General features: G+C 38.0%; 1 protein-coding gene across 8 annotated transcripts in view; it reads right to left on the bottom strand.

Moving 5' to 3' along the window:
* PARD3 (par-3 family cell polarity regulator) overlaps positions 1 to 16,850 on the bottom strand; it is a 458,445-nt gene that overhangs the window by 270,009 nt on the left and 171,586 nt on the right. For all 8 annotated transcript variants that reach the window (XM_059818399.1, XM_059818402.1, XM_059818398.1 and 5 more), the window contains exon 4: positions 2,217 to 2,395. In XM_059818399.1, the coding sequence (XP_059674382.1) occupies positions 2,217 to 2,395 (179 nt within the window). The remainder of the gene's footprint in view (positions 1 to 2,216; positions 2,396 to 16,850) is intronic.

Here is a 16,850-nt window from a genome sequence, read left to right as displayed (position 1 = left end):
AAGAGAGAGAACTGCAGTGTAAACATTACGTAGTGCCAACCGCCCACGAAAGATATATGGGTGCTCAAGCCCAATGCACTGAGCAGAAAATTAAGATTGTTCTCATTGCTTTGCTTCAAATGTCTGTGTCATCTATAATCAACGAAACAGCCTGGAACAAAGCACAGCCATCTCTTTTTGTTATCTGAGTAGCTGAAGAAAACAACCGAAGATAAGAAAAGTAGTGTGGACTTGTTATAGTTCAAATAACCAAAATACATTTGTAAAAAATCAGTGTTAGTACTTTGGTAAATGATTGGCGACAGAAACTTCAAAAATGCACCTTTTAGAATAATACTACAAATGAAATTGTTACTAATACTGGGAAAGGAAAGGAGAATTCTTAATATCCATTCCTAAGAGAAACGGCATTCACTACAAAATCTTGACTCGCATGACAAAATCAAGATGCTGAAAACAGAAAAAAACAGTCTAGCACAAATGAACTTGGGATTAATTCATAACATATGATGCACAAGCAATTATTATTTAATTCCAGTTGTTTACTGCATCTTATCTATTAAAAATAGTGCACTCAGTGATCTGCTCTATTCAAAGGATCGATGAGTGTGTAAAAAAGGTAGAAGAAATTATCAGTATCTATTGTATATCTATTGTACTAAGTTACACTAGTTCTTTCTGATCTTCTTGATTTAATGTTCTCTTGTGTCTTGCTTCCCATCACTACATGAGATCACATGCATTCCTTTCCAGTTTGGTCACCATGCTCCAGTAGACATGAAATATTTTCACAAAAATCAAGAGTAAGTACATGCTGAACAACTAATGATGCAAGAAGACTAGTGTGAAAGATTAGCTGCTGTTCAATTCTCTCCAATTTCTGCTAACTCCAGACACTCAAAGAAATCTGATTATGCTATGTATGGCCCTCCATATCTATGCTTGTGGAGTAATGAAGTGCAGTCTCATTATGATTTCAGAAAAATTAACTGAAAATGTTAACACTCCAAATGGATTAGATTATCGTTTTTCTTCTCCAAATCAGAATAGTATAAAAGATATTTTTCAAAACAACAAGCACTTCTGTGGAACACCAGTACGAGTGACAGAAAATATGCCATTACCTACCTCAAATCCCGATCAAGCAGAGACCTAACAATACCATGTTAAACTGACACCTCTGTAAGAATGTGGACCTCAATACCTATGACCACTGTGCTTTTACAGATGTTTTTGAAATAACCAGAAGCCCACCAAAGATAGTTCAGTTCATTTGCAGCATGTAAAGATATCTTTATTTGGGGTGTGGGAGTCCTGGCTGCAGAGTCTTAGTTTGCATTTATACTACACAGAATTAATAATAATATTGAAAAAAAAAATAAAATAGCTATAATAAACTGCATATTTTCCAACAGGATTTTGTGCTGTGCAGTCAGAATGGTAACTGAAATTGCAACTTTCTTTAAAAATTACTCATTTCTATTGGAAAATATACATACGGTTTACCTTTTGAGTTTGTCTGCAAGTTACCATCACAATTATGGGCAATATCGGGGGCTGTACAAAAGGGAATATTTCTTCCATTTTTTTTCAATAATGCACTGAGAAGAGAGCTTTCTGCTGATTTCTCTAGCTGAAAATGCAATCCATGTAGAGATACTGAAATCATATTGAAAAAAATGACAGAAAAACCACTCACTCTACATTTCACTGCTTTAGTTTTAAGAATGTTATCAGGGAGAGACAGTATTTGCAATTTGTGTTTTGTATTATTTGACTAGTGACTCAGAAAGGAAAAACTAGTAATGCTGTGTCATAAAGACAGACCAGGCCAGCTGTAGGCATGCAGATTATTCATTGACATTACGACTTCTATGGAGATCAGTAAAATCATTATAGACATGACCTATTTACATTCAAAGAAAACATGTGACGGCATTAAGGCCCTGCTTTGCAGAGTAATGAATAATCAGAGCTTCAACTACAGTTAATGGCAAAATCAAGTTTTTAGAGCCCCTGCTGTGGGCATCACTGAGAGTCTCCTGAGGGCAGGACACGTGTGCAACTCAAATGCTACTCTGCTGATGATGGGGTTTGGTGGACAAGGTCAGAAAACACAGGTTTAAACCAGGAGGAGGTGAGAGAAGGACAAAACAACAATTCAAGATTCATGCACATTTCTTATTTATTGGATAAAGAGGAGGAAAGAAATATACCTTTCTCTCATGAGCACTGGCTATGCCAGGGGTGTTCTGCTTGAGAAAGCCTGCTGTTGTGGACCACCTTGTAGGGTTTTTCCGTGAAGGCTCTTCTGAAGAAAAATTTGTATCACTTACAGAGGTTGAGAGGCCAATCAGTGCAGGGTCACTACTACGTCGGACATGAAGAGGCATATCTGAAGAATAAAACAGAAAGTAAATAAACACTGACTAGATTTAAAATGTTTTTCGCATAAGAAAAATATTTTTTCAAGCTCTGGATGGGTGGTTTTGACCAAATGTGGTTTCACAGAGTAATGAGAGTTACTGACCTCAGCATAGCTCCTCAAGGACAAGGTCTGTTTCCTCAAAACCACAGCCTTGCTGCTTGGCTGCACAAGGAGAAAATGAAGGCCAAACCAAACTCTTTGAACCTAGCACAGCTCGTCAGCTTTACAAGTACAAACACAGCATCGCTATTGTCGGTTGTAGTGTAAAATAAAAAACTATGTAAGCTTGAACAACTAAGAGGCTAAGGTGACTTACAGGTATTTTAAAGAGCAAGTAGCCAAAGGCCTAAATTCAACAGCCTGGTGACAATTAAGGGGTGGGCTAGGACAATGCATCCCCCACCCCACTGCCAGGGCTGCAGCACGGGCACTGCCAGCACAACATGCTTGCAAGAAGCTGCGCAACAGCTTCTTTGCTGCAAAAGGCAGCCTCCTCGCCTTCTAAAATATACTCTCCATTTCCTTCTCAAAACTTATGGAAGTGGCTGTTTTCTATTCTGCATTCTTCCTTTGCCTCTTTCTGACAGCTGAAACAAGATCTGTGCTGATTTACCCTGATTCCCTTAGCCTTCCAGCTGGCATGACTGACAGGAGAAAAATATTTCATTAGTAATAAACGATGCAGCAGGCAGGTAGACTGATTGGAAAGAGATAGTTTTTTTAATATACGCAGAGGTCAAATCCATTCTGGAAACTTTGATGGCACATTAAAGGTACTTTCTCTTGAAATACAACTTAATTTTTTCCAATTTCATTTATTATCCTACAACAAATATCCAGACATCTATCTTCTCCTTGCCCAAACAGAAGTTCCATTGCCTGCATTTGCGACCTCTTAGCACTCTCCCACTCAGCATCAGAACGGAGGGGATGTGATTTATCAGTTTTATTTCTCTTTACTGCTGCACTGGGAACCTCGAATGCAAAGTGGAAAAGGTGAAAGCTATGGCACGTAAGCAGCAGAGTCAATGGGAAAGGCACACTGGGCAACAGCTGAGAATGAAAACCAGGACTATGTTTTAATGATTTGATGAAACAGTTCCCAAGGAAGCTGAAGGTGCATGTCTCTCAATACCAGCACGAAAACACAATGGCAGGAGTTTGATAAGTGACTGGTCTTAAGTTTTACAATATCTTCTTGTAAATGCTATGAATAAATATAGAATCTTATTTTGTGTGGCATTATAAAGACATTGACAAATACAGTAAGTCATGCTACACAAAGAAAATGTGTGAGATTTTTTTTTTAAACAACGAGGACTCGTGCTGCTGACATAGGCACAGGTGTTACATGAAGAAACACCAAAACAGTCATTCTATTTCATGTCCATTCTGATAAACAAGAATATCAGAGAATTAATTAATGTTGTTCCCACAATCGTTGTACTATTTCTCTTTCCTTTGAAAATTCTTTTTTTATTATTATTTTCATAACAAAAATATTCACAAGAGTTAATTTCTAGAAAATAAAATGTTTTCTTTTATAAATATGTACAAATGTACATATTTATATATGTGTGTATAACAGAACTAGAAGTAATTAAAAGAATATTTCAGGAAAGAACACTTTAATTACACAGAAGTCTTTATGGTCTGAGTTAACCCTACTTCGATTTTGATTACTCAGTATATACTCATAAACTCATAATAGAGGGTTCTTCGATTGCCTTGTCTTCAACTACTTCAAGTTTCATGAAGCAGCTGAAAGTAAAGCCTCTCATTTCCCCCTAGATGGCAAACATAATAAAAGTACACTATCAAATCACAAGAGATCTCTGTAACAAAGGTGGCGCAGCTGCAGTCCCAGTCACAGCCCCACAACGCATAATGAAGTGACCCATTAACAGCGGTGCCTGTGCTGCTGGCTTAGCCATGAACATACACTCGCATTTAATAGATTAGCCTGGGCAAGAAAGTGGCTCTGTAGTATGTAGTGCCACTTAAGAAAAATACCATTCTCTATTTGTTCCAAGCAGCAGCCCATGCATATTATCCTGTTTGCCTTAGCTACCCACCCCACAACAGAGAATTGCAATTTTCAAAAACAAGTTCACTTGCTCCTTATGCTCATACATCTATATATAAGCACAGTGATAGCAAAATGTTCTTGTATTTTTACACCCTTTCTTCAAATTACTTGACAAAACAAAAGTTCATTTGGGTGAACTTCTGTAAGAAGAGAAGCCAAATTGCCAACAAAGAAAGAAAGGAAGAAACTGGAACTCAAGTTAGCACTTCTGGAGGCAAGCGAGCAATTATCACTGCGTTGCCTTTTGCTTTGCAGTGAAAACCTGACACTTTGCACCATGCTAAGTAACAGAGACTTTTCACAATATAGAAAGTTAATTCTGCAATGGAATTCCCAAATATTAAAATGCTCCAGAGAAAACATTAACATGAGAAATTTCTCTTCAAAATCTATTCGCTGATGAGACACCTTTAATATGACCCATTTCATTTTAGTAAGGTTAGTTATTGAGGTATTTTCAGACATCTATTGAACACTTCTCCAAATCTTTCCAAAAAAAAAAAAAAAAAAAAAAGTAGTATTTTGTCAATACAAAGATACAACGTGATCAATTCTGGTCTCTCCTTATCAAAATGGTTCCACACATAAGAAAAAGTGATTTGTATTACTAACCAAACTTCACAAAAGTGAATTATAAAAGACAATAATTCAGGTGTGTTGGATCTATGAATTTCTCAGTTAAACTAGAAATTTAAACATATGGTAATTATTTTTTTTTTATTGCTGGAATGGGACAAGCACATGGAGCTAGCTCTAGTGTATGCTGCTTGGCAATGGTCAACACCGCTCCAGGTATTAATCCACAAATTGAATCTTATTCACACTATATTAACCACAAGTTGTAAATATAATCTCCTGCATTCCTGTCTCCAGTTCTATTCTGAGAGACCATTCTAACTCGGTTTTGATACTCTCCATTAAAACAACAACAGAAAAGAATATACTGAACAGGTTTTTCTACCAATATACTGTTGGTTACAATCTTCTCATTTACCTGAATTTATATATTTGAAGAGGATGTACTTTGAAAAATTAAAAGGAAAATCAAAGGAAAGGAACTTAATAATTAAACCACAAGATGAAGTACGCATGGGACCGATGCAATGTCACTGATTCCAGGATGATGGCTGATACCGTTTGAAGTCTGTGGTTTCTTTGAAGAGTGGATAAAACAGCAATGAACTCTAATCACAAGGCTTCAAATTCTCTGTGGCACTAATGCACTGTAAATATTGATTTGCTTCTGCAGCTAAGGTGCCTTTTAAATAAGCACTTGAAACAGTAAATCTAATAAGGAATTACAGGAAGTTTTAAAAGTCTAAGAATTAAGGAAAAATTAAATTAAAAATCATGAAAGTTACCACTCAGTTCTTGAGCCACATTCAAGGACTTGAAGTATTCAGCCACGAGTCCTGCACTGTAACTTCAGAAAGAATTATGTGTGACAGAGGATCCCATTAAGTTATGTATATAGCCACAGTTCTGCTAGAAAATGGTTATTTGTAGGATAAATCCAAGCTGGCTAACAAAATGCTCACATTCATAATCATGAAATTCTGACTGGAAGTCTCATTTTATTAAAAGCAACAGCAGTTTCACTATAAATTATAAAAACAGCCAATATACATTTTATAACCATCTTTAAATGTTAAGAACACAGACTTGTACCTTTCCTTCCTGCCAGCAATTCCATTTTTATTTTAAAAGGGTCATCACCTTCTCTGATTTTCAAATATGCTCACGAGCAAATGCATTTGAGGATCTGGCATATCTCATCCATAAAGCTGAATACGTCGTCCTGCATGCAGGCATTCAGCACAAAGGATGGTGGTCTCAGACCAGAGCTAATATATACCTTCCCACACCAATTTCCTCTCAGATGTCAGCTTAGAGGGCATGACTAGAAAAATACACACATATATTTATATAGCATAGCCAAGACAATTTTACTCTGAAAATTTCAACTGATGTTTCAGCTCCTCAGTGCCACTGGCAGCTTGCACATTTCGGTGTGCAGTGAATTTAAGGCACAGAAATGAAAAATGAACTTACTGTCGTTTCTGGCCACCTCACACAGAACATCAGGCCCATGACTGATGAGTAGACCTGAACAGGACTTCCCCCCGCCCTTTATATTCAAGAATCTTCTCTGGGAAAATGATGATTCAGTAAAACCAAAAAACTCTGTGGGAATGAGTAGCTTTCAACAAGGAAGTCGCTCAGAGTTTCTGAAAGTGAGCCTGTAGATATGTACACACGTTGAGGTGTGTTGTATATACAATATACAGAGAGCCTACCTCAGCACCAAGAAACCAGTCTGAGGATGGGAGACAGAGACTCAACAGTTTTACTGCTGCATCACCCATCCAGCTCGTTGTACCACTCAAATCCTCATCTGGAGTTCAAAAGGAAGGATGAATCAGGGTCATCCTGGGGCTCAGGAAAGCAGGACTGCTTCTTTCAGCTTAAAGTACTTGAAACTACAAGTTAAGATTTTGTCTATGTTTAACTGAAATAGCTTTTAAAAAATATTTAGATTAGCCTTGAGTTTCACACTCCAGCACAGCTCCCTGAACTCTGGTTCCAATTTCAATAGGTTCCATTCAGCTCTTCTTTCCACTCAGTTGGACACCGCAAGAGCCAAACATCCCTTATGACCTTCAAAAGCTCAAATCCCCCAAATGGTTCAACTTTCGTTCTTATAAACCTCTAGAGACAAGATGATGGTAACTTCCAAAGACCACTGAAGCTGTTGCAAACTGGACTACCACACAGATTTTCAAAGCTTTTTCTCTTCAGATAGAAGAAAAACATTTGGAAACTTGGAGAAAATAATACAAATATCCCAAAGTAAAGAGTATTCACTTTGGGAAATGCTGCAAAATAATCAGAAAATTTTTTTTCTAAATTTGTATTATTTTCCCCAAGTTTATGCTCCTGTTACTAGTTATCTCCCCTTCACTTACAAAACTATTTTTTCCTTTCATGTGTCACAGACAATTATAGCATTTCTCCCCTAAACGGTGCTATGCAGCACATAACTTCACCTCTGCCTCTCTTAATTCTCTGTTGTTCATTTTTGTAAATATTATTCTGGTCTTAACTTGTTCACAAGACACCCAAAATAGTGTATTTCTCCTATGAAATACCCTCAGTGCTATCTTACAAGGAGTATCTTCCCTGTCTTTTTTTGAACTTTGACACTAATACATAGTCAACAATAATCACATTTGGGTATTTTATTGTCATGTTATCAATCCAGAACATCCACAGAAATCCTAAAACTTTTTCTATAGCCTCAATTCAGCATCTTTGTCTTGTTAATTAAAGTATATGTTCAGCTTAGAACAATATTCTTATACGTTAGCTTCTATTTATTTAGGCTGAATCAAACTGTATTTTTCCAGTATGGGTACTACATCTCTGTTGGGTTACTTACCTTTCCTCCATTCATATTATTCTCCTTTCCCAGTTATCAACATCTGGAAATTTAATTAACATACCATTTACAGCACTGCTTCTCCCAAATTTGAAGACATTAAACAAAACCAAACTAACAGGAATCCTCACGACAACTTACTGGACAACAATCTCTCGACTAAGATTGCCTCCAACTTTTAAGATTTCTATGCTGATTTTCAAACCATACTGAAGTGTTTATGCTCACATGAATGTGGAATTTCCAAGACACTTAAATTTCTATCAAATGCTTTAACATTTGCAATTATTACATCAGTTGTGCATCATTCACCTACAAATGTCATCTATCTTGTCTTCACGGCTCTTCCTTTCAGAATTACAAGAAAGTTTAAGATGACATAGTTTAGATAATTAGCATTTCTCTACTTGAAAATATGTTTTTGCTTAAAAACATCAACTTTTAAAATTAATTTCTCTACATTCAGAATTCTTGGTTAAATAACAAAACTGCCATTCCTCTTACAGAGGAAAAAAAACATTAACTTCACACAATTCCAGATATTTGTAACTCCTTCATGTACAAACACAACTGTTTTCAGTTATTCTTCGAGCTATTCATGTTCAAACAACAGCTTATGTACTTCCTCACAGACATATTTTCAATGTTATCAAATACTGTTCTCTGCTTTTTCATTTCTTTAGCTTTAAAATGGCACATTTATAAGCATTCGCACATTAAAAACATGACAAATCACAATTATTCTGTTTTCCTCATACCACTGCTCCATGCAGTTGGAGATCTGGCAGGCAGCCACATCAGGAGTGGGGCAGAGGCCGTACCACGGCACTAAAAATGCACAACGTGGTCTAGCAGATGGCAGATGAACGACACAGGTCGCGGGACTCTTACACCCAGCCTGCAAAATCTGACAGGTGTGCATACATCCCTAACCATCACATAAATTTAAGAGAAAATACATTTGGCTGTGTAAAATGTACAAACAAAAACCCACTGCATGCTAGCATACCTTTAAGAAATACAAGACACTATATTAGCATGCCTACGATCAGAAACGACTCACAGAAAAATAAGAACATTTCTGGAAGAATGGACGGCAGTGAAAAGAATGCAATCAAGCCACCAAAAAAAGTCTTATTACAAAGCAAAATAAAAAAGAAGTGTCCTTACCTTCTTAGTATCATTTTCAATTTCTTTTAATAGAACCTAAGTTTTCCATTTTCCCAACCATGACTGCTCAATGACTTTGAAATTCAAAAATAAGAAAACATCAACCTGCCACAGTTATATTTTAATAATGAGGTAATGTTAAATCCTTATCTTGAAAGGCCTTTAAAATAACAATCTTCCTTCTATTTCTCTAACATTCTTTCTTCTTACTTTTGAATACTGAGATCCAGGAGAAAAAAGATGATTGCACCTTGAAACTCAATTTACTTAGACACTGACTTTTAAAGCTAATTAGAGAAAGATCTTTAAAACTGAAATTAAAATTTAATTACCTACACCCTCTCCATCTCCCTTCCCTGGGCTTTTTTCTAAAATGCAAATAACTTTGCATGCCAAAAGAAAAGACAAAAATGTCAGATCTTACAAATGTTCTACTCGTCTCTGTCAAAAAATTATGTTTCAGTATGTTTTAATGAGCTGCAGTCTCAGTTTTTTGGGTACATTCTTCACGGATTTCCTTAAAACGTGCTGGATTACCTCTTTATCTATTTTCACACTATTCCTAGAAATCTAGGAAAAATGTACTTCTAGTCCTCCAGACATTACAATTTTTTTGCAAAATAGCATCCTGCTCATTACTTCTTCAAACAGCTGTGTGACAGTAGAAACATAATCAACTTTGCTACTGCTGAAGTTTTTCTGCTTACATCAAAGATCATGCCTTGCAAATAAGACTCTGATTGATATATAGTTATATTATAATGAAGACACTGTATTTTGTATTTGCATTGACAAGTCTTTTTGCAGTGCAGGCAAGGGTTTGCAGTGACAAAGGCAAATTCCTAGCTGCTTTGAGTTGATAAGGCTTCACCCCTCTGACACACAGGAAGGAAGCCAGCAGATATTTTTCTTACCACAACTTTGAAAAAATCCCCTAAAACTGAATGGTAAAACTGCTCCTGTTACTGAACATAATGCAGTGATGTGAAAACTGTATATTAGTTATGATCTAAATGCTTTGGGTAGGCTCATACAGGCTCACTTAGAGGAAGAAGTTTGCAAATTTTTCCTGGATAGAAGGGAAGAAATATAGATGCAACAATAGGATTTAGATTGTAACTTGAAGACCTCAGTTGGGAAGAACCAGGAATGATAATAACGTGTGTAATACATGTCACCATTCTTTCATCAGTGAGTTTCAGCCAGAGAAAACCTGCTGTGGTTGCCAATGTCATGACCCCCTTCGGGTCCCCAGGCCATCACTGTGACTTTATATGAGGAAAAGGGGTAGGTAGAAGTGCCATCACTCTGCAGTACCAGATATTAGGCGTTCAGAACTACTTGTCCGTTGATATCCATTTCTGACATACTAGAATCAACTTTCTATCAACATCTGTTGCCAAGACAGCCTCGTACATCACTACATCACCTCATATGTGAGGTGGGAATTCCTATGTGGATCATATCCAGATACCAAAGAGTTAAACGTGCTTAATTGCAATTCAGCAGGTATGCGTGCAATTAGCAAGGGACTTGTTGTTATACAAGTACTTAACACAGCCGGTATGGGAATCTCTCTCCTTCCCTACTCTCCATCAGAACCTAACTCCACATCTACTAGCTCATGAATTACAGTGCTAATTGACTTTTCAAAAAGGTGATGCTCCTGCGCTGCGGAGCCCTCAGTGCTGCCCATCAGCATTGCCTCTGCAGCTCCTGCCCGGCAAAGGAAACCCTACCCACCGGCCATTTCCTGGGCAAACGGCAATGAAGTGCAAACCTACGGCATTTGTACTGGGATTTAGAAGGGGAAAAAAATAACCAAACCTCTGGATTAGTAAAGACATCGCAGCAGGATCATCACAAAATAGTCCAGCGTTTAGACAGGGTATGGTAAATAACGGTTAGCAGTGGAATGTTTTAAGTATCATAACTATGTAACTGCGAACAAGTTATGTATGATAGCTGTTTACCTCACTTATGTTTGAAACAGTGAGGGAAGAGGTATTTCTTTGCCAGTCACCAGATGAATACTCCATCTTTGAAAGTGTTTGGCTGTTAATCTGGCGCACCTTCACATTTCTGTGGAGCAGAACCTCCTCACCATGGAGTGGGCACTGGGCACCCAGCCTCTCCTCCCTGCAGGCTGGGGCGAGCATGGCCGGCTCCAGCCTCGCTCCACTGCGGACAGGAATCGTCAAAAAACCAGCTAGGGTTTTTCTAAGATATAAAAATGATCATTTGCATCCAGCTTGCAGGCCAGTGTCAGGCTGGAGAAGGCAACTATTTTGGGATATTAGCACCTGGAGGTCGATCTGAACCTGCATTACCCAAAATCCGCATAGCTTCATTACAGAAATTATTTAGACAGATTTTTAACTGAACCCTGATAGTTATGACAACCAAGAAAACTTGGCTACAATCATTTAAAGGGGTTTTTTTGTCAGAAATTATCTGTGCATGCATTTTTCATAGCTACATGCACAAAATCTAAAGAAAAAAGAACATGTGGGAAGGAACAGCCTCTACTGCACACTATCAAGTTTCCGACGTGGCAAAAAAAATTACAACTAATATCTACAATAAGATAGAGTGAACATAGTCCTGAACAACTATTAAAAATGACTAACAGCTTCTGCAATTTTAATGGCTCTTGTTCTTGTTTCCGTGACAGAAACATTTACTAGGATTATTAGAAACACATTGGTACATTCATGAAACACGCTCTCATTTAAAGTGTTATCAAATCTCTGCGAGTTAACGTTTCACTGAGTTCACATCTGCCGCTGATGACCAAGAAGAGTAAAAGATCTCAGGCAGAACTAGGAAAAGGCCCTGTCATGCCACCCCATGTGCACAGATAGACAATTTTTAGCAGAAGGCTCTTCTGCACACAGGGACTAATACAGCTCAAAGGCAAAGCACAGAGCATAAAGTTTTCAAGAATATTATTTTCTGTCGTTCAGCGGTAAGTATCAAGTTGAATCCCTGAAGACAAATCAAGTATTTGGGTGTTGAAGTAATGAGACGAAATGCCACCAACCCTCCTCATCCACAGGGGATGCACGGCAGCAGAGCTGCCATGCCCATGACATGGGAGGGCAGAGAGTGTGGCTCTCTGCAAAAAGATGTGATGCTGTGCCTGACCTTTCATTAGGGGTACGTCGGAGAATGGTCCGGGAAGCTGCAAAGTTTGGGGACTACACAAACCTAACGGCATCCAAACAATCTCTTTCCAATTACTTGAGTAGGGAATAAGAAGTTCCAGCTATCAGCACAACATGCTGAAATCTTCTCATTAACTCTCAAGGTTAAAGATCACTTTCTGCAGAAAACTCCAGTGTTCCCAGTAGCCAAATAGGGAGTAACACAATTTAGACTACATTGGAAGTTGTTAGTTAAATTGTTCAGATAATACCCACAGTGGGACAATAAAACAGAACATCTGCTGCTCTCCAAGGGGTGACAGACCAACAGACATCTTTAATTCTTCTTTAGTAAAAACATATTATAATAGTAAACTATATTCCCTTCTTTTTTAAAACCATGCCTAATGAGTAGGAGGAGACCTAGCTGCTGCTTGCAGCGTGTGCAAAGTTAAGCATTCCTGTCTATCTTTACATGTACTTTACAAAGTCCCTTACAACAACAAAAGGGAGCCTGAATTGTTCTCTTCTGGAAACGTAGAAAATTTTCTACACCTTGGAGAAACTTTGGCAACATCTATCTTTCTTTTTTCTTCTTTTCTTTTTTCTTTTTCTCTTTTTTTTTTTCTCTCCTCCCTTTTACAACTCTGGAAACATGCAGTTACACTGCATGTTTAATTACATAACTCTCACTTTTTATTTCACATTGCCAAGGCTGAAGAGAGTCAAAAATTATTCCTAAAAGTTCAAAACCAAGAATAAGCAAAAAGAACCTCAACTGAAGTTCAAAAAGAAATCTCATTACATGAAAGACAATTCAGGTGCCAATTTTCATTATAATTTGTGATTGGTTCTAGCCCAGAGATGAAGATCATCTTTCTTAGTGGAGAAACAGCTTTAGCCAGAACTAACAGAAGATATTTACTGAAATACTATGGTATATACTTCATGCCAGAATTTGTCAGGTTCCCAGCAGCTAACTTTTCCAAGCTGTCTCCACACCACAAGCCTCCCTCCTTGTCTCATCCTAGCATGTGCTATAACAATTTGAAATATCTGCACACAGAAAGGGAACATGAGGTGGACACATTTTTTTTCACAAAATAATAATAGCAATAATAATAGTAATAATAATAGTAGTAGTAATAATAATAATAATAGATTTTATATATACTATTAAGGAGTTTTCATTCTGTTTCATTCTTCAAAGGAGATTAATAAGTTATTTATTGTTCTGCAGCCCAAAATGTATTGATACACTGAAATGAGAAAAGGAGGGGACAAACAGTGTATATTACTTGGTCCTCTTCCATTAGTATGAATAATTGGAGGCTGTGGCTTGAACAGGAGGAATCCCAACAGACTCAAAGGAAAATCAATAGCCCAGGACAGGATATCCAGAAAAAGCCCTGCAAGTAGTCTGTTGGACAAAAGTAGTCTGCAAAGCCATTCCAACAGACTGCATTTTCCACAGAGCAGAAGAAAAATTCTGTGATCTGGCAACTGAACGTCTGCTTCTGCACCTGAACCCAGTTAAGTGCCTCATGCTACTACTACAAACACCTCGCTCTCTCCAAGGCTTCCCTGCAGAAAGATAACAAGCTGACAAAAACTCTACAGAAGACAGACAGAAGGAACTACAGTTCCTCTAGTCCAAGCGAGGCCATGGCCAGGGCTGCCTGCACATGAGCTGATGGACAGAGTACTCACTTCCCAAAGTGCCACGCACCCAGACACAGCCCCTGCAGCGTCAAGGCTAACAACCTCAGTCAATGAGAAAATACATCCAGGAGTAAAGTAGGAACATGGAAGGGTCACTATCCATCCAACTGCAACATGGAGATGAAAAGGAGGAGCTACCTTTCTGGACGAGTGCCCAAGCTGCACTTTGATTCCATAGTCAGGATGTAAAGGACAGCTGTAAGAGCACTATGGTGACCAATCTGCAGCATCCACGGGCCTCCCCTACCCAGCCTGTAGCTGCACATCTGTAGGATGCTGCTGCTACAACCAAAAATAAAATTCACTCTAATAATATTTTTAACTTAAGTTCTCCACAAAGGCTCTGTGAAATGCAATTCAGATATTTTCCACTCCTCAAAAGGAAGAAAGTTATCTTGCATAATCACTAAAAGAAAGCCACAGAAGAAGAGAGCAATCTCCTCTACTGTTGGGAGTTACTTCATTAACCCACCTGAGAGCAATGGATTTTAGGGAACAAGTCTTAGTATCATCATTTTTATCTTAAATTAGAGTTTAGAAAGCTTTTTGGTATTAAGACCTCCCTAGCTTATTGATTTTTCAATCCATGCATCCTTATGAGGTTTGTAAACAGCACCTGGAAATTCACAGAATAAACATGAGAAAGATGTACAAACAACTGCGAGTAGAACATCCATAGGCTCTCACAGATCATCCACATCTCTGCATCACGCAGTCAATGTGCTTCCAGTAGGAAACTGCCTCTGTTTTTTTAAGTGCTTAGTTTAAAATCTGAAGGTTAACTCCAAGAAATTGTTCACATATGTTTTGCCAAATTACACTATTTTTATATTAAACATCGTGTTTCTGACTAAAACCTATTTTACTGTTTAATAAATGTAGCTATCTTAAATTTCACATAAAATAAAGAGAGCAGAAAAATAGCTTATTGTTTAGTTACCTATGTTTATGTAATCTCTGAAGGCAGAGTATTTTAACAACTATAGGAGAGCTAGTATGTTTAATATTTCATATGAAGTGTCAAAAAAACTACTTAATAATTATTATTATTATTAAATAATATCTAAGATACTTACTCATCACCACAAATAAAACAGCTATTTAAAACAGAGAACCCTCATGCAGATGTTTTTAAGGTCACCCCGGAACAAAAGTAAATTCATATTCATACACCCACGCATTAGTTTAGTTAGTTTTAGTTTTAGTTGGGATCTTCTCTGTACAGAAACTGAAACTTTATCTTCCATGTCATTCACATAAACACTAAAAATGTTTCTTAATTGGTTTTGAAACTAAATAGCTTTCTGAGAACAAATTCATTACTTTGTGTTTCTTCTCTGGAATTTGTAAAACTATTTTAAAAGTTATTAACTCAAGATATAGTTCACTTTTGTGTTTCAGATGAGATTTGGATTTATGTATTTTTAAAGCATTTGAAAATACTTCCAAAGGATGTTTAACACCCTTTCTCTGAGACTCAGAGTTCAAATTTAGGAGTAGAGAAAACTTATCTGGTGGTCACGCAACACACATGCAAAATGCAGACCTCCTCAAAAAGTTTAAAAAGGGAGCCAAGCCTCAGCACATGTGGAAAATCAAGTCTGAATCTTAGTAACAGAGGGTGTCCCCTCCTCTCCACAACAAAACATTTCTAGGAGAAGGGCTCTTCTTCATCATGCAAAAGCCAGCAAGAAGAAAGGCCAGCCATGGAGGAACAACTCTTGGACACAGGTCTTACAAAACACGTTGCTGCTGGACAGGAGGGCAGGTTGGGCTGCTCTCCGTTCCACGCTCGGCATCAAGCACCCCTCACTCACCTCCCCCGGGTTTTATCAGTTCTTGAAAGAGTATCGCTGTACTTTTTATGTGATTATTATGGCGATTCTAACATAGGACATACTAAAATAAACTAAACAGGTATATTTGCTTTTTCTGAGATTACCAAAACCGTTTGCATATAAAGCAAGGTTGCTCACACATTCCTCAGAAGCAACTGGGTTACCTCAAATATGACTACTGGACTAAAAGCACTGATCAAGTGTGGTTATTTTTGTTGTTTCCACATAGCTGGAGAGAAAATCAGTTATACATCTCTGCGAGCTTTGCTGCTCCTCTTCATGAGCAGCACCTCAGCAGGGCTGGGAAGCAGCTACACCGAGAGGAACAGGAGCCAAAACCACCTAAGCCCACACTCATTCAGATGTCTGCACTCCTCACTCCTGGTTGGCACAGGGACAGCACAGGGACATTGGGTCTCCTTGGCCCGCTAAAGCCAGGAGACAGGGAGAGACAGAGACTGAGAGACAGAGAGATGCTGCTGCTCAGCACATCCGGAACCTATCGGTAGGTACATAACACACCCCACCAGGTCAGTGAATCACACTGCCGCAGACATCCCCATCAAACAGTCCCTCTCCACACCCCTTTCTGACCATGGAAGGTTTGCAGCTCTTGTCCCTGTGCACACTTTGTGCTTTAGGAACTCCTGTGATGCAGTCAGAGAGGACAGAAAGCCACCTTCATGACCCCATTCCTGAGGGGTTTTAACAGTTTTGTTTCCCTTTTCATTTTACAGCAGAGGAAAAGGGAAGACCTGGACATCACACGCTTTGAATTACATTCTTGTGGGACTCACCTGGAGATGACTAAAGAAATACAAGCTTAACCTACAAAAATATAGTATTAAGTTCTTTAACAAAATATACTTTTGCAGATCTTGCTACCAAGAAAAAACAACCTCCCTGGACCCAAACTGGAGGATAGATGTCTTTCCATGAACAAAACAAACACAAAAAATTCTTGGATCAAAATTCACTCAGCAGCATGAGGCAGAAAAAAATTTCCTACTGATTTACT

Source organism: Gavia stellata, chromosome 6 (assembly GCF_030936135.1).
Source record: "Gavia stellata isolate bGavSte3 chromosome 6, bGavSte3.hap2, whole genome shotgun sequence".
Classification (NCBI taxonomy): domain Eukaryota; kingdom Metazoa; phylum Chordata; class Aves; order Gaviiformes; family Gaviidae; genus Gavia; species Gavia stellata.
Note: the sequence above shows the minus strand (reverse complement) of the source record. Positions and strands in the feature narration are given on the sequence as shown.